The sequence below is a fragment of the Ovis aries genome, chromosome 4 (assembly GCF_016772045.2).
Source record: "Ovis aries strain OAR_USU_Benz2616 breed Rambouillet chromosome 4, ARS-UI_Ramb_v3.0, whole genome shotgun sequence".
In the NCBI taxonomy this organism is placed as follows: domain Eukaryota; kingdom Metazoa; phylum Chordata; class Mammalia; order Artiodactyla; family Bovidae; genus Ovis; species Ovis aries.
This window is the reverse complement of record NC_056057.1, coordinates 105418807-105437408: the sequence shown is the minus strand read 5'-3', so window position 1 is coordinate 105437408 and position 18602 is coordinate 105418807. Positions and strand designations below refer to the sequence as shown.

General features: G+C 49.8%; 1 protein-coding gene across 1 annotated transcript; it reads right to left on the bottom strand.

Annotated features, from left to right (window-relative positions):
- Positions 1-3379: 3379 nt before the first annotated feature.
- On the bottom strand, positions 3380-18592 carry ADCK2 (aarF domain containing kinase 2). The gene is made up of 8 exons (XM_004008109.5): positions 16990-18592; positions 15148-15294; positions 12862-12990; positions 11812-11907; positions 11417-11668; positions 9797-9925; positions 8958-9011; positions 3380-3799 (listed from the first exon to the last, which is right to left on the bottom strand). Exons 1-8 carry the CDS (start codon positions 17920-17922, stop codon positions 3659-3661), a joined length of 1881 nt encoding a protein of 626 aa, XP_004008158.3. The 5' UTR covers positions 17923-18592; the 3' UTR covers positions 3380-3658.
- Between the last annotated feature and the right edge of the window lie 10 nt (positions 18593-18602).

The window sequence follows — 18602 nt, the reverse complement described above, 5'->3', positions numbered from 1 at the left end:
CTGGAGAAAGGCTTCCTCTGGAAGACAGTGAAGGACAGGGAAGCCTGGAGTGCTGCAGTCCAAGAGGTCGCAAAGAGTTGGACACGACGTAGCAAACAAACAACACACCTTTCTGGAGAACTTACTGATTGACCCTCTGGCCCTGTAGAACTCATGCCCTTCCCCAAATCCACCTGCTATCCCTCCCCACCCCTGCCTTCTCCTGTCCTAACTTCTAAGTATATAAACTGTAGGAAAGAATGTACTATTTTCTGGATGCAAGTTGACTTTCCAGCTGATATGCAATAGTGTGGCTTTCTCTGGGACTACCATTCACTATTTACCCTTCCTAGTACATGCACAAACCATTAAGAGATGTTCATGAATGGGGAGAGCAGGGTCTTCCATCCTTCCAAAGAGAGCTCTCTGCCCATATTATGAGCTGCCTGCCTTGCTCCTAGGAAAGAACAATGCTGTGATTCCTAAGCCACAAAAAACAAACAAACAAAAAGGCAGCTTAAACAAAAACACTCCATGGAACTTGATAGTCTGAAGATCCGGAGTTCAGCCTCAGCTCCACCAATTAGCTCTGTCCATTTGGACAAGTCACTTCTCCAGGTCTCAGTACCCTTCATCAACCATTCAAGAGAGTACCTGGCCCACAGCATGTACTCAGCAATTTTTTATTACTCTGTCAATATTTTCCTGGCTGCAAAAGCTCTTCAGGTAAACTAAAATTCACTTACCGCCCCCCATCTTTGTTGCTCAATTACAAAATAAAAACTTAACTTTAATGCTGGCTTGTATTTAAAACAGTATTGTTCTATAGACCATTTGTGGGGTCCTTAGCTCTAATGTTTTGGATCACTAATTCTGATTTTTTACTATGAAAAGTTTAGGGTCCCAATCAGTACACTATTTTGTGTAACAGCAACGCATGTTTGTGTTGCAGACATGTTCTAAAAATTCCAAGGGCAAATATCCCTGACTGCCTTTTGCAGGTTGCACAATGGCCCTCTTTTTGATTCTCAGAAAAGCACACTGCAGGGGAATGAGGAAGGGGAAAAAAAAAAAAAAAAAAAAAAACCTTGTTCACAAGGCTTCATGTTTATTTAATTTTCTACTTTTGTTCTTTATTTATTTAGGCTGCACGCATGTCTCTTGGAATCTTTCTTTTGCAACCAGGGATTGAACATGGACCATGGCAGTGAAAGCACTGAGTCTTAACCACTGACTGCCAGGGAATTCCCTAATTTTCTACGTTTAAAGGTTGCTTGATCGCCCTTTCCCTCTAAGTCTCCAAAAGAAGAAAGGAACTTATCTTTCCAGCAGTTTTAACACAGAAATGAACCTTGTTCTTTCTACTTTGGAGGGATTAAACTGGGATCTCCCTTCCAAGTGACACCCCACTGCCCCTTTATTTACTTACACCCATGAAGTAATGTTTTCTCCTTATGAAGATGAATGTATAAATCAAGTTTAGCCTTTTTAAGATGCTTATTTTAAAAATCAGCCAATTACCTGTATTAAAGCATAGTCATTAATAACCATTTTTTCTCTTCAGTTCAGCCTGTGTTCATTTTCTGTTGCTGCTGTAAAGGCTCCTGAGCTACTGAGGCCCTCGGTCCAGCAGCCCACAAGGAACGTGAGTAAGCCTGAATTCAGACCTGCCCCAGTGGAGCCCCAAGAGGCTTGCAGCCGTGCAAGACTGAGCAGAGGACCTGCCAAGCTTCGCCTACATTTCTGACCTGCAGAGACTACCAGGTATTAAACTGCTATATTTGTGGGTAGTGTGTATGCAGTGAGAGATAACTAATGATTATCGCAGTAAGTTGATGGAATCCACTGGCTTTCAAGAAAGGTTCAGAGGTGCTGCTGTTCACTCAGGGAGATATTGCTGTGTTGGTGCCTCCGTCTCTTGTCCGGCACAAAGGGCTGAATGTCTGGCTGGTTTGCCCATGAGGAGGGAGCTGAACAGGGTTACCTGGAGCCCCCAAGCCCTCACTGCCTGACTCAAATGCCCTACCCTCAAGACTTGGGAAGTGCCAATAACATCTCCACCCCTCTAAAAAAAAAACTGCACCAAGGGAATCTCTGTCCAACATCTAAAGATAACTTCTGTTCTCAGTTGTTCCCTAAAAGACAGGAACTTTATCCTTAAGAAGGAAAGAATGGGAGAATCTAGTCCTGCGGTCAAAGCAGGACTCAGAGAGCAGGAAGTCTTGACTTTCCACTCACTGTCTCCAAAACAAGCAGGAGAATCCACTGGGATGCTGGAAAAAACATTACTTTTAAACAAAATTAAGAAATTAAGCTTTATTAATATCCACTCTACAAACTGACCCTGGGATGCTCTAAGTCCATGCGGGCCAGCCACGTGTCAGAGCAGCTTGGAGAGAATGGCCTGTGCGCTGGCCCAGTGCAGAGGGCCAGGCAATGGCCACCCTTTGTTTTCCTTCACTGCTGGAGTGTCGCTGGGTGCTACTGCAAACTTCAAGTCCTGGTTAACAGGATGTGAAAGTGTTAGCCACTCAGTGGCTCTCTGTGACACCATGGACTATAGCCTCCCAAGGCTCCTCTGTCCATGGGGTTTCCCAGGCAAGAATACTAGAGTGGGCTGTCATGCCCTTCTTCAGGGGATCTTCCTGATCCAGGGATTGAACCAGGGTCTCCAGTACTGCAGGCAGATTCTTTAGCGTCTGAGCCACCAGGGAAGCTCTAACAGGAATGTACTGACTATATTATCTATTTGTTAATATTAACCAAAATTAGCTCTGTAGAATGCTCAGAAAAACCAGTATCTAAATGCTAATATGTGAGCACAGGGAAACTTTTTGAAGTGGAGCTGACTCTGTTCCTGTCTCTAGTATGTCACATTAACCATTTATCATTGGTTTTTTTTTTCTTTTACATTATAATAAAATTTAGCAAGATTGGTAAAAAAGATTTTAATTATCAAAAGGATAATTTGAGATACAGTGAAACATGCCCTAAGTGTAAGCTGTGTCTTCAGAGATTTGCTGGTGATGGTAGAACCTGTATAAACCTTGTAAATAAATTGTATGTGAATGTATATATAAATATATGCAATCGTTTACCCACAGGGCACATAATCAAAACATTTGAGGGGGAAAAACAAAACATAAAAACAACACAAAATAGTTGGGGGGATTCCCTGGTGGTTTAGTGGTTAGGACTCGGTGCTGAGGGCATGGGTTCAATCCCTGGTCAGGAAACTAAGATCTGGCATGGTATGTGCCACGCCGCCCCAAAATTTGGAAACCATGGGTCTACAGGGTTCTGTGACATTTTCTAACCTAAATATCAGAGTCTGGAAAGGACCAGGAAGACCAACCTGATCCAGGAGTATGGAGGTTAAGAAGAGAAGAGAAAAAACCCAGAAAACAAAATAACTAAGTTTATTCGTCCTCCTCCAGAGAATGTTTTCCCTGTAACAGTTTCTCTGACACCAGGCCCTTCCATGCCTGAGCTGTCAGGACCCTTCCTCCTTTCACTTCCCCAGCAATCCCAGACCTTTGGAAACAGATGCTTGAAACCAAACCAGGGTGAAACACAGCGGCAGGCCCTCTACAATCCCAGATCTAGGACGTCCAAGCTGCCACAGGAGAGGCTGTTGGGAGCGGCCTCTTGTTCCGAGAGGAAGCCCCCACTGCTGCTGTCAGCGGGAGGTCACTAGTCCTTTTAGAAGGAAGGGCTTCGCTGCCTCCAGGATGTCCAGTTTAGGGTCCAGTGAGCGGCCAAGCCCCTCCAGCACCATGATGGCAAACACGATTGAGGCAAAGTTGCTCTCAAGCTTTACCTGAAACAGAGAAACGGGTTCTTTCTGAAGCCCACGGATAGACGGAGAGTATCCTGAGTTAACAGAGCAACATCCACTCCTGACATCGTGCGCCTGCCCAGATGATTTTTATCATCTATGTAACATTCTTACAGATAAAGGACAGATATGGTATGGACCTAACAGAAACAGAAGATATTAAGAAGAAGTGGCAAGAATACACTTCAGGACCCAGAAATGTATATTTTCTAAGAATACACTGTATGACCCAGATCTTCATGACCCAGAAAACCACAATGGTGTGATCCCTCACCTACAGCCAGACATCCTGGAATGTGAAGTCAAGTGGACCTTAGGAAGCATCACTACAAACAAAGCTAGTGGAGGTGATGGAATTCCAGTGGAGCTATTTCAAATCCTGAAAGATGATGCTCTGAAAGTGCTGCACTCAATATGCCAGCAAATTTGGAAAACTCAGCAGTGGCCACAGGACTGGAAAAGGTCAGGTTTCATTCCAATCCCAAAGAAAGACAATGCCAAAGAATGTTCCCACTACCACACAGTTGCACTTATCTCACATGCTAGCAAGGTCATGCTCAAAATTCTCCAAGCCAGGCTTCAACAGTACGTGAACTGTGAACTTCCAGACATTCAAGCTGGATTTAGAAAAGGCAGAGGAACCAGAGATCAAATTGCCAACATCTGCTGGATCATCAAAAAAGTAAGAGAGTTCCAGAAAAACATCTACTTCTGCTTTATTGACTACGCCAAAGTCTTTGACTGTGTGGATCACAACAAACTGGAAAATTCTTCAAGAGATGGAAATAACAGACCACCTGACCTGCCTCCTGGGAAATTTGTATGCAGGTCAAGAAGCAACAGTTAGAACTGGACTTGGAACAACAGACTGGTTCCAAATTGGGAAAGGAGTACATCGAGGCTAATTAACCTTGTACACCCTGCTTAATTAGCTGGATGAAGCACAAGCTCGAATCAAGATTGCCAGGAGAAATATCCATAATCTCAGATACACAGATGACACCACCCTTATGGCAGAAAGTGAAGAAGAACTAAAGAGCCTCTTGATGAAAGTGAAGAAGAGTGAAAAAGTTGGCTTAAAACTCAACATTTATAAAACTAGGATCACAGCATCCAGTCCCATCACTCCATGGCAAATAGATGGGGAAATAGTGGAAACAGTGAAAGACTTTATTTTTCTGGGCTCCAAAATCACTGCACATGGTGACTGCAGCCATGAAATTAAAAGACACTTGCTCCTTGGAAGAAAAGTTATGACCAACCCAGACGGCATATTCAAAAGCAGAGACATTACTTTGCCAACAAAGGTCTGTCTGGTCAAAGCTATAGTTTTCCAGTGGTCATGTATGGATGTGGGAGTTGGACTATAAAGAAAGCTGAGCACTGAAGAATTGATGCTTTTGAACTGTGGTTTTGGAGAAGACTCTTGAGAGTTCCTTGAGAGTCCAACCAGTCCATCCTAAGGAAATCAGTCCTGAGTATTCATTGCAAGGACTGATGCTGAAGCTGAAACTTCAATACTTTGGCCACCTGATATGAAGAACTGACTCATTGGTAAAGACCCTGATGCTGGGAAAGATTAAAGGCAGGAGGAGAATGGGAGGACAGAGGATGAGATGGTTGGATGGCATCACTGACTCAATGGACATGAGTCTGAGTAAGCTCCAGGAGTTGGTGATGGACAGAGAAGCCTGGCGTGCTATAGTCCATGGGGTAGCAAAGAGTCAGATATGACTGAGTGACTGAACTGAACTGAACATTCTTTTCCCTATCCAGTCATTTTCCCCACCATCTCATCTATTCACCCAATCCCCCACCCACTAGAAATAGTAAGAAAACATCTGGGGATGCAGTGTATACAGCTCTTCTTTAAGGGAGGTGTGTGAGTGTGGATGACTTAAAAAATACTAAAGTGACAAGTTCACAGGTACACTAGAAACTGGGCTTCCCTGGTGGCTCAGCAGTAAAGAACCTGCCTGCCAATACAGGAGACTTGGGTTCAATCCTTGGGTTGGGAAGATCCCCTGGAGAAGGGAATGGCTACCACTCCAGTATTCTTGCCTAGAGAATTCCATGGACAGAGGAGCCTGGTGGGCTACAGGCTATGGGTCACACAGAGTCAGATACAACTTATTGACTAAACAACAAACACCACCAGAAACTATAAATCTAAATATGGGTCATTCTTTGAAATCCATAGTAGTCTTTTTGAGACCAAGCACATTTGGCTTTGCTCAAATATAGCAGGGTTTCTTCCCCTTTGGAGCCAGGTTAACAGTAATAATAGTTTACATGGATTACCCAGTTAATCCTCAAAAGTACTTCATTATGCCCATTCAGTAGATAAGGAAGCTAAGGCTCAGGGCGGCTGAGTGATTTGCTCAAGTCCTCTGGGTGAAGAGGAGTCTGTTGTTTGTTTTAGTCACTAAGTCATGTTCGACTCTTTTGGGATCCCATGGACTATAGCCCGCCAGGCTCCTCTGTCCATGGGATTTCCCACGCAAGAATACTGGAGGGGATCTTCCCAAACTAGGAGTTGAACTTATGTCTCCTGCATTGACAAGAGGCTTCTTAACCACTGAGCCACCAGGGAAGCCCACATGAGGAAGAGTTGAGCCAGGATTTAAACCTAGAACAGGAATCTGCTTTCAGGTGGACAGGTCAGGAAACGGAAGGACGGCTCATGGGGAAATAACCTTTGATGAAAGTTAAAGGGTCTTTGTCTCAGTTAAGGCCCAAAAAGTTGTCTGAGGGGTCAGATGAGCAAATCAGAAGAAAGCAGCATGTTACATATGCACACTCATGGTGGGAGTGTAAAATTGTGTAGACTTTGGCATCCGGTCCCATCACTTCATGGGAAATAGATGGGGAAACAGTGTCAGACTTTATTTTTTCGGGGCTCCAAAATCACTGCAGATGATGACTGCAGCCGTGAAATTAAAAGACGCTTACTCCTTGGAAGAAAAGTTATGACCAACCAAGATAGCATATTGAAAAGCAGAGATATTACTTTGCCGACTAAGGTCCATCTAGTCAAGGCTATGGTTTTTCCTGTGGTCATGTATGGATGTGAGAGTTGGACTGTGAAGGCTGAGCACCGAAGAATTGATGCTTTTGAACTGTGGTGTTGGAGAAGACTCTTGAGAGTCCCTTGGACTGCAAGGAGATCCAACCAATCCATTCTGAAGGAGATCAGCCCTGGGATTTCTTTGGAAGGAATGATGCTAAAGCTGAAACTCCAGTACTCTGGCCACCTCATGCGAAGAGTTGACTCACTGGAAAAAGACTCTGATGCTGGGAGGGATTGGGGGCAGGAGAAGGGGATGACAAAGGATGAGATGGCTGGATGGCATCACTGACTTGATGGACGTGAGTCTGAGTGAACTCCAGGAGTTGGTGATGGACAGGGATACCTGGCGTGCTGCAATTCATGGGGTCACAAAGAGTCGGACACGACTGAGCAACTGAACTGAACTGAACTGGAAAACAGTATGGAGCTTCCTTAAAAGCTAAAAATATATATATATAATAATAATATGTATAAATCTATAAGAAAGTGAAGCCGCTCAGACATGTCCAACCCTTTGTGACCCTGTGGACTGTAGCCTACCAGGCTCCTCCATCCATGGGATTCTCCAAGCAAGAATACTGGACTGGACTGCCATTCCTTCTCCAGGGGATCTTCCCAACCCAGGGATGGAACCCAGGTCTCCCACATTGCAGACAGACACTTTACCCTCTGAGCCACCAGGGAAGCCCTGTATAAATCTATACTTCAATAAAAAAATTTTAAAACCTATATCATCTAGCAATCCCAATTCTGTATAAATGTCCAAAAGAATTTGAAACCAGGATCTCAAAGAAATATTAGCATACTGGTGTTCACTGCAGCATTGTTCTTAGTAGCCAAGAAGTACAAGTGGCCCAAATGTCCATCAGAGGATGAACAAATAAAGAAAATATGGTTAAATACATACAATGGAATATTATTTAGTCTTTAAAAAGGAAATCCTGTCGTCTGCTACAACATGCATGAACCTCAAGAACACTCCATTGAGTGAAATAAGCCAGTCACGGAAGGACAAACACCATATGATCCTACTTATAGGAAAAATCAAGAGTCATCAAAACCATGGACCTGGTGCTTGCCAGGGGCTCAGGGAAGAGAGACATGGAGTTTTTGTTCAGTAGGAACTGGGTTTTATTAGAGATCTAGAGATCTGTTATACAACTGTGTGGATGTGGTTGACACTTGGAGGCGGGCAGGGGTAAACTGTATATTAGTTTTTAACCGTAGTTTTAAAATTTTTAATTATTTTAAAATTAAGTGCCTGGTGAAATATTTGAAGAGAATGGCTGTACTTGGCCCTCTCTCTGCTCTCCTCCCTTAGGAATCACAATGACAACAACAAACATCTAAAGCACTGGCAACCGTGTGTCCCACACAGTGTGTGAGGAAGGCTGTGTACCAATGGGAGCCCCAGGTCTAAAGAACAAAGTCACTGGAAGTGGGGCTCCCTGGTCAGGTGGCTTCAGGGGCCAGAGCGAGTTGCTTGGTGCCAGCCTCAAGGAATGTTGGGATTAAATCAGATACTAATAGATGTTATACAACTGAATTAGGTGGCTAAAGGGAGGTCAAAGCGCACTGATCACCATGTCATGGCCTCACCTGGCCCTCCTGGCAGCCTCCGGGGACTTGGAGAGGCTGCCCAGGTCAGAGCTGGTGGGCACCGAGCTGGCTATGAGCCTCACCCTCCCTGTCCTGAGCAAATGAACTCCCAGGAGTGTGTTTTCATTCCCAGTTCTCTCCAAGCCAGCCCCCAGCAATGATGAAAGCTTTCCCTAATCCTAACATGAGATTAAATTCCTTTTTAAAATAGAACTTGTCAAAACTCTTAGAAAGCATAAAGTTTTTCCCCCAAAACCCCACCAATGTAGGGTTACAATGGGATCAAAGAAAAACCTTGCTGGACATCAGGGAGTAGAAACAGCACTCTCAGCAGAGGGATCGGTGTGCAGCACAATTTCTGAAAGAGATCTCCCGTAAGAGAAAAGCCTGCCACAACCCTGAGGCCGCCTGCCTTCCCCACAGACCTCCCTCCTGCCTGGCCAGAGCGCAGGCTCCCCGCCCAGGCCTCACCTTGTGAGTCATCAGCAACTTAAAGACATTCGAGAGAAGGCTGGAAACTTGAAGCTGGAAAACAGAACAAAGAGCCTGAGAGCTACTGGGAACCACTTCTCTCCCTTACCTGCCCCTCACCCACACCCACACCCACACCCACACACACACACCCACACCCACACACACACACACACACACCAGTGATCGGAAATGGACTGCCTGACAAATCCCCAAAAGGACTACATTCACACAAGCCCAACTTCCATCTCATGACTGAGTTCGAAGACCACCACCCCGCCAGGAGAACCAGCCTGGAGGCCTCTTCCCCAGCATGCCCGGCACAGACAGAAATCACATTGGAATAAATAAGACAGGCAGCTGCCACTCCTCACTGCCCGGGGGCCACCTCTTGTTCTGACTCGATCCAGCTAGAGTGGACTTGGGAATGAACTTGGGAAGAAAAATCAGCTTTGTTAGGACTGTGTCCAGAATTCAAAGTGGGCTCCACTTCAGGTAAGGGCTTCCCTGGTGGCTCAGATGGAAGATGTGGGCAGAGGAAAAGGTTTGTTCTTTATCTGCCTTAAAACTCAAGCCATGGGGTAGGAGGTGGGAGTGAGGTTCAAGAGGGAGGGGACATATGTATACCTATGGACAATTCATGTTATGTATGGCAAAAACCAACACAATATTGGATAAGCAATTATCCTTCAATTAAAAATAAATAAATTTTAAAAAGAAAAACTCAAGTCCCCTCAAGACCTCTCCCCATGACCTCTCCCTTAGACCTGCAGTTTGCGCTGTCCAAGGGCAAGTTTGGTAAACACCCCAGAACCCCAGCCCTCCAGTGGCCTGCTCACCTTTTCCAGGGTAATGGTGTTCTTCCTGGCCTGGGTCACCAGCCGGGCCATCTCAGCCTTAAATTCCTCCACGTCCTCGCACTCGCTGGCCCGGGCGTGGTGCAGGATGAGCTCAGCCACCCTTTGGCCCTGGAAGATGGAAAAAAAACATGCTAGAATCAAGAGGGCCTAATCCTGGATTCTCTGCCCAAACGTCTTCAGATCCTAGTTCTTTCCACCCCAGTTTCTCTACCCTTCTGCTTTTGCGCCCCACCTCCCCATCCATTTTAAACTTTACCTCGCTGCCTTCCAATAATACCTGGTCATCAATCAAAGCCTTTTGCTGCTTCTCTCGGTCGGCGAGGCCCCACCTGTGCTCAGCACAATCAGAGGCCGGAGCTGCGTGGTCTCCATTGTCTCTGAAGCCACAAAGGCCCAGTGGCTGAGCCTGGGCCCTGCTGCTCACGCTCCTCACAGCACTGCTTGCCAACTAACCGGCCTGGCCTAGAGGCCTGCCTCCAGGACGGACTCCTCGAGGGCGGTCTTCGTGCCCCAGCAGAATTCCCCACTCACAGCCTGCTGGCTCCTCCTCCACCCAGGATGCTCCAAGGTCTTCCTAACACCCACCTGGCCCCCTTGGTCATGGCCAGGGAGCCAAGCTCTTCCTCCTTGACTGTGACCTTCTTCCTTTGCCCAAACCTGTGCAGAGGAGCACCTCCCAGCCTCCACCCACCACTGCACCTCGGTCTTTAGCCTTGGCCCAGGGGACACTTTCAAACTGGCTCAGACTCAAGCCTCTGGTCTACCCACCACCACCCCTCCCCCCACCCCAGAAGCCTCCTAAGCAGGGGCGTCTCTCAATTTTGCCCTTTTTTCCCAGGTTTTGTTTTATTTTCCCGCATCAGGTCTTAGTTGCGGCACATGGGACCTTTGGTTACGGCATGCAGACTCTTAGTCCCAGCATGTGGGATCTATTTCCCTGACCAGGAACTGAAGCCAGGCCCCCTGCACTGGAAGTGCGGACCACCAGGGAAGTCCATCCAGCTCCATCTTTCCCGGGTCTTTCCTGCTGGAGAATTCACTGCCCCCCTTGATGTGGCACTTTAGGCTGACTCTCATAGAGGTTTCGCTGAGTCCCTTTTCCTAAATAATAATTCTCAACCACAGGAGCCCCTCAGAGGAGTGGGATGAGAAGTGAAAACCAGTCATCTCCTCCTGCCCTAGGTGTCTTCCCGCACCTGGAGAGTAGGTTCCCTGAGCCGCTGCTTCTTTCCAGCCCCACCTTCTCAGAGCAGATAGCACACACTTGGGGCCGCTGTTAGTCAAGAAGCTAGCATTTCCAAAGCCCAAATGTATAGTGACTGAGGAAGGAACAGAAACCACCAGAACATCACTTGAGAAGGAGGCATTTCCTCCCATCATCCTAAACCATGAGCTGCCAGGAACAAGCCTGTTCTGTCTACGGACCCTCAGTGGCTTCATCTGGGCTCCTCTTCCTCCTCCCTCTTTCCTCTCTCGGGAGCACCCTTGGCAAATGCCAGCATTAACAAAAATGACAAACCCTGAGGAGGCTGGTGGTTAAAAAAAAACTTGGCTCCAACCCCGCCCCTCCCCTCCCCTCCGGGGCCTGGCAGGCCTCACCTGGCCCATGGCCACAGCCATGAAGACAGCCCGGAAGTTCCTCAGGTCAGCGGCCTGCAGCTCGGCCACGATGCCGGCGTCCAGCAGCACCAGGCGCAGCGGGCAGCGGGCCGGCGACACAGCCACTGCCAGAGCCTCGCAGACGTCCACCCGCTGCAGCCGCGCCTCTGGGCCCTGGGCGAGACCGTCGGCGCCCTGGACGAGGATGTTCCCGGGGTGAAGGTCCGCGTGGACGAAGTTGTCCACAAATATCTGCGGAGAGACCAGAGCTACTCCAGGCTGAGTCAGCCTCACCATCCCACCTCCACCAGGCCATGCACAAAAAAGCTTCCAGTGTGACGGCGAGTTCCCGGAGATCCAGGACAAGGCGGAGAGGCTCCCCATCGTGAGCTCACCATCTTCAGGAGCATGTTGATCCCCAGCTGCGCAATCTTCCTCTTCACATCCAAGGGAATCCCTGCGTGCTGGTAGCTGGACACGGGCACACTCTCCTGTGAGGAAGACGGGGTGAGAACTGCTTCAGCCGCACAGCCCGCGACTGCACGGCTCCTCATCCTCCAGGGGACACACAGGCCCTGCCTTCCCTCTGACTGGGGAGCGACCCGAAGCGTTTTTCCTTTCCTAGAACACCTGTGAATCCGTCACCCACAAGTGAGTTGTAATCGACATTTACGCTTCCCTTCTGTCTCAACAAGTCCCATAGTTTCCCCAGGGAGGAAACCCACTGACTGCCACCCACAGGTAAGAGAGGCTGTGAGGTCAGGGTGAGCTTGTTTCTAGTCAAGAATCAGCCAACAGGGACACGAAGGAGCTCTGTGACCTCACTGGAGGAGAAAGAAAAGGAAGAGAGAAGAAAGGGGAGCTGCTCCATAGGCACTTGATACAGGTCGGTTATTTAATTGTCAAAGCAGCCTGTTGAGATAGATCCTGTAATCCTTAATTAACGAATTAAAGAACTAAAGCCCAGAGAGTTTAAGTAACTTGCTCAAAGTCACACAGCTAGTAACAGTGGGTCATTCAGGCCACTCCCCTGGGTCTCATTACCATCTTTACAAAGGAAGCTGGACCAGAAGACAGCTAAGGCCATGAGGCCCTTCCTCTGTGTGGAGGGCATTTTGCATTCAATGTGTCATTGACTCCTACGAGGCAGGAGGGGTATCCTGCTGTTCTACAGGAGGTAACTGAAGCCACCCAGCAAATTCTGGGTTGGCCAAAAAAGTCATTCGGGTGTTTTGTAACAGCGTAGGGAAAAACCCGAATCAGATACAATTGGCAGAGCAGACTTCCGGCAAGTCTGAGGGCAGGGCCAGGCTCTTCCCGCCTTGCTGCCCTACCTCCCACCCTCAGGTGGCTCCAAACCCCTCTCAGACTCAAGCATTCCTGTGCAGCAGAGACAACCTGGATGTGAGTAAAGGGCAAACGGCTAGGGAAGCTCTCATTCTTACTTCGTATGTCTCCACCAGGACATCCTTGGTGACAAAGGGACGCAGAGGCGTAGGGAATTTGACGGAGTTCACATTCAGGAAGTTGCACTGGAAGAGTTCGAGATTCCGAGCCTCGTACCGCAGGTCGATCTACAGACAAGTGGAGAGAAGAGGTGAGGGAGGGGGTAGTCTGGGCCAGGGACAGCAACGCTGAACCCCGCAAGAGCTGGCAGAGCCCGAGACTCACCTGCCTGCCCCAGCTAACCTCCTGCAGAACTCCCAGGACACTTGAGGGTGAGGGCTGCCCCGGAAGTCCTGACCCCCTAACCCTCCCCACCACATGACTCCAAGCTGCAGACAGCAGAGACACTGGAGAACTTTCCAGAGTTCACATTCAACCCGCCCCCGGGAGTCCCTGCAGAGGATTCCTTCTCTCTCACCCTTCACACCCATGGGAGACCCACTGCCATTAGCTCTGCAGCCCTCATGCTCAGAGCTGTTCTTTTCTACCCCACTGTTCCTCCCAAGGTGACTCGAAACCAGTCACCTGAACCCCAACAGAGGTGTCTTAGTTGGGCTCCCTGTCCCCCACCTCCCCTCTCTATAATTCATCTGCTGGTGCCCCCCACCACCTGCAGGATGGAGCCTGCATTGGTTAGGATGACGTCCAAGGTGGGACATGGTCCGGGCCCAGCTTCTCCCTCCAGGTTCATCTCTTGTGATACAGCCTCCTTCTTTCACAGCCCCAAACTCCGGCTGCACCCAATCTGTAGACCAGGAATGTCCCAGCCCGCCTAACACTTCCCCTCTGAGTGCCTTCTGTACTCCACCTGACTCGAGTGTTCTTCCCCCATTGGGTCTAACTGCAGACACTCCTTTCAAGACTCCGCTCAAGTCTGGGGAGCCTGGACCCGCAGGGTGGAATAACCACTTCCTCTGCTGGGCCTCGGCTAAGCCCAGCTGAACCCATAAGAACTCCTATTGTAACTAGCACTTGTGCTACAAATATTTCACATCAGCCCTCCTCCTCCCAATATATACTTCTTGGGACCAATCAGGAGGGCACATTTGCCCAGCCAGGACTGGGTCCCACCATCACAGGAGATTCAGGGAACCCCACGTGTTTTCTTAGTTCACCAGATCTTAATAGAGTTTTTAATACTTGTTGTATGAATTTATAAATGAACATACATCCCCCTACATACACCCAGACTCTAAGCTTTCAAGCCAGGCAGCATTATGAGACCATCGAGAGCTACAGCTGGTAGGAAGAGTTGATTTTTGAGGCAAAATGGGGTGAGTTGTAGAGCTATAGAGGTCTGAACTTGAAGTGATGGGATCTCACAATGCATATCAGACTTCTTGAAGCAGAACTGAAGCTCAAGTGGTTGGTGGAACTGAAAGTATTAACACCAAGATGGGTGGTGGAACAGCAGCTATTTTTCTGTTTTAATTTTCTTTTATTATCAAAAGAGACACCTTTATATCATAAAGCCAAGCTTTCTAAACATGAAAATACATCACTGGGGCTTAAAACCCTAAGTCAGATGACATAAATGAAGACTGGGCACATGGCCTCTGAAAGCCTGTCAATTTCTGTGCCAACCACCAGGAAACCAGCACAGATGGCTCCTTGGAGCCCTGAGTGACTCCACTGGGTCTACTGAGTCTGTTTCCTTAAACAGGTGTCCCAAAGGCCCTGCACAGGGCCCTTGTCTACTCATTAAACCCCAGAAACAAAGGAAAACCAAGGCACAGTATGTGACTTCCCTGATTCTTCTCCTCCTGGAGTGCGGCCATTGACTGCAGCACAGACAATGCTGTCTGTTCCACCAGACTCTTCATTTGCAGCCCAGGCTCTATGCAAGACCGCCTTCCCCAAGTTTCCTTGTAGTTACACTGGGCCTGACATGTAGCCTGGGAAGAAGTGAGGTTCATCATTTCCAGGCCTGGCCACAGAATCCTTTATGTGACCCTTCATGGTCTCTCTCCCCACTCCACACTGACCCTAGATGACTAATTTTGGAGGAAACTGGGTCCCTGAATAACAGTGGAGTGGAACTCCCACCTGCTCCCTCAGTTTACCTGCATGGAACTTCCACAGAATAGCAAGAAATAACCTTGCTGCCTTAACTCACTGAGGTTTGGATATTCTCTGTTATATCAGCTAGCATCACCTATCCTGACTAATATTCTACATTAGCCATAGTGCCCTGGGAAAATGCTCATCCATTCAGCATTTACTAAGCAGCTACTAACAGCAAAAACTGTCATGTGCTATTTACGATTGAGAGAAGGCGAATTCACCTGTTGCACCATGAGCTTCTCAAATTCTTCCACGATCTCAGGCAAGCTGAGCCACTTGATTCCTGGCAAAAGTGCGAGGACCCGGCTGCCCATCTTCATCAGCAGCAGGTCCATCTGCACCTGAGCGAGCAGGCCGGGGTGCAACACCTGCCAGGAGAGCAACAGTGAGACAGAGGAGGGATCAATCAGGAGGGCACATTTGCCTAGCCAGGGCTGGGTCCCACCATCAAAAGAGGTCTAGGGGACTTCCCTGGCAATTCAGCAGTTAAGACTCTGTGCTTCCAATGCAGGGGGTGCAGGTTCGATCCCTGGTTGAGAAATGAAGGTCACATGTGCCTTGTGGTGCAGGCAACGTCCCCCCCACCACCCCCCAGCAAAAAAAAGGACAATCAGCTGGCCGAGGGGAAGCAAGTCCAACACCCATTCCTTTGTGCCTTCCTGAGTGGACAGGAGGGCTGCTCCCCTGAGCGGCACTCAGCTTTGCTGGGAAGAATAGGTTGGCCTCCCTTCCAGATACACTGAGCTTAGATCAGCGGCTCCCAAACATCAGCGAGCATAAAAGCCAACATAGGCTGCTTGGTAAAAGTGTGGAGCCCCAGCCTCCTCCAGGACCTACTGAATCAGACTGGCTGGGAGGCGGGGTGGAAATGTGCATTTTACTGAGTGTCCAGGTAACTGGGTCAGGTAGTCCCAAGCCTGCAAAATACTGCTCTAGAGTCACAGGACTCCAGAGGTGAGATGCAAAGAGCTCTGGGTTTCAAACACTCCAGTTCTATAACTCATCTCCTGTATGAAACTGGACTGGCCACTAAGCCTCTTCTCAGCCTCCTGTTCCATCATTTAAAACACGCAGATCACAGCCTCTACCTCCACCACAAATCCTTTTCAGAATAAAGTGGAATGTAAATAAACATGTAAGAAAAACTAGTCCAGGGACTTCCTTGGTGATCCAGTGGCTAAGTCTCTGGGCTCCCACTGCAGGGGGCCCAGGTTCAACCCTTGTTGGGAGAAGGAGATCCCGCGTGCCACAGCTAAGAACCAGCACAGCCAAATAAATAAGCAAATGTTTTTTTGAACCTGTTTAAAAAAAAAAATGCCCATCTCAGGTACCTCATACATATGAAATAAAGCATCTGACTTGATGGCACATCTACTCCTTTAGTCTCCCACAGAGCAAAGGGAAACTTAAAGATACTTTGGACAAGTGTTTCCTAAACATGCCTGATGTTGCGACTCATTTGCAGCAATTATAAAAGGCCAGGTCAGGCTCTCCCCTTGGAAATTATGAATTCAGCCTGTCTCAGTGAGGCACCCATGGGAGGGATTTTTCTGTGAGGGTGAGAGCACCAGGGTATTGGCTACTAGGACCGCTAGTTCTCCTGGGGGTGTTCGGATCAGGAATGGAAAGGTGTGGAGAGGAGAGATGATGGAGCCGGGCAGGGGTAACTGGAAATGAACCGAGAAGGAAGCTGATGTTGTAAAAATGAACGCTGCCCTCTTGGATTTGCCACAGTAACACCTAACCTAGTCTGTCTCCCATTTATCCTGACCCCAGAGCCAAGAGGTCAGCCGGATGGATGATGGGTCCTCCCCCCGCAGAGACAGCCAACTCCACAGCCTCTTCATCTTCCTTTTTCAGGCCATTCGCATCACTCTCCTTCAAGCCAAGAAATCAAACAGCTTGTGTGTCACAGGTACTCAGATAATGGTCAAGCTGAAAGAAATCAACGGAAGGCACCATGGGGTAATTTGCAAAGGGTTGTATCCTGACCTGGGTAGCCCCGTGGAGTTGGTGAGGTTTTAGAGATGGGAGGGCCTGGCTGCAAACATCAGAACACTTACTTTCACGGCCACGGGGACGAGGTGATCTGGCTCCTGTTCATGGGCGGTCCCTGAAGCCTGAGACAAGGATGCATTGGATCCAACCAGGTCCGCTTTAGGGAAGAGCAGCCTTTCTACAAACGACTGGTCGGCAAGACTCTCTTGAGGCCTCCCCGCCTTCTCCAGGCGTCCAGAGAGCTCGCCCAGCCCCCCAGCTGCCCCAGTTTCCGAGGAGAGCTGCAGTTTGGAGGCCGTAGCCAGTCTCTGGATGCTGTCGTTCTCCAGGAAGGCAGGATTGGCTCGCGCTTTGTACACTTGGGCCACGCAGCCGGAACCCACTGGCTCCTGCTTCTCAAAGAAGAGGACCCTCTCCCAGTCCTCCCCAAAGGCCTGGCGCAGGAAGTGTTCGGTGTGAGTCCAAGGATGGGGCGACACCTGGACGTGCAGCCTGGAGAACTGGGCGCAGAACGCCTCTGAGAAGAGATCCCGCCGGGTGCTGGCCCATTGGCCCAACTTGATGTAGGTGGGGCCCGAGGTCTCGGTGGCTTTCAGAAGCAGGTGGAGCCAGAGACTGGAGACACTGGGAGCCAGATAGGTGAGGGGATAGAGTAGGAGGAGGGGGAAGAATTTCACCAAGAGAGCCCCTGCTCTGAGCCAGATGCGCACGTGCAGGAGGAGCCAGCCCAGCCGCCCCTCCGTAGGGACTCTTTCCAGCGGCCCATTTTCAGCCAGGTCACTCCAACTGGTGGTCTGTCGACGTACGCTCTCCGGAGCCCCCTTGCCAATGTCCTCACAGGTGGAGACGAGTTTGGGCAAAGTGCCAAGCAGAAGCCAACAGAGTCTAGCCTTGCGACAGCCCCCAGAGGGTCTCAGAAGGCCGAGTTCCTTTCTGAGCGCAAAACCTCTCAAGTGCGCCAAGCAGACCCTGAGAGAGAAGCGCCAGGGGGTCACCATCCTCTCCCAGAGGTCACGGCCTCGGCTGCCTGCCTCCACTTAAGGAGGGCCCATCTATGTTCCTTCTTTCCGCAAGGACGACATGAGTCCGGGCCTCCGCCGAGTATTCCGTTTAAGAGCGGGGCAGCAGCGAGATGAAGGGGGCGCGCAGACCTGGCCGCCCGTGTGCAGTCCCCAGGACAGGGACGTGACCTGCGCGAGGTGGCCGCGCGGGCGGAGACGGAGCCGGGCGACCGCAGGGTCACCGCGCACGCCCGCCGGCGCCAGAGTGCACCCGCCGAGGGCCAGGACGCAGCAGGGCTGCGCGGAGAGGGGCGCGAGGGGGACCGATCGGAGGGCCGCGGTGCGGAGAGCCTGATGGGGGTGAGGAAGAACCAGATAAGGCGAGGGGTGGAGAGCTGGGGCCGGGGGCGGGGGCAGCGCGAACGGTCGAGGACCAAGGCAGCGAGCGCGCGGTGGGGAGGAGTCGGGTGGGGGCTCCAGAGAGCCGAGGTCCCAAGGGCAGTGGAGGTCTGGGCGCCAGGGGCGGGGAAGGGGAGCGGAGGGTCGCGGAGCGGAGTACCGGAGATAGGGACTCGGAGGGGCCGGGGGTCCGAGGACCGGGGATCCGGACCCGGGGGGGCCGGGGAGCAGGGATCCCGACGCCCAGGCCGCGCGACGCGCGTCTTCCGGGACCGCCC

Excerpts from the sequence above, each read along its gene's own strand:
- ADCK2 (XM_004008109.5), bottom strand. The coding sequence starts at position 17,922 with ATGGTGACCCCCTGGCGCTTCTCTCTCAGGGTCTGCTTGGCGCACTTG. Across the intron at positions 15,295-16,989 it reads TCGTCCCCGTGGCCGTGAAA|GTGTTGCACCCCGGCCTGCT; the intron begins GTAAGTGTTCTG and ends CTCTCCTGGCAG. Across the intron at positions 9,012-9,796 it reads ACACCATTACCCTGGAAAAG|CTTCAAGTTTCCAGCCTTCT; the intron begins GTGAGCAGGCCA and ends TCTGTTTTCCAG.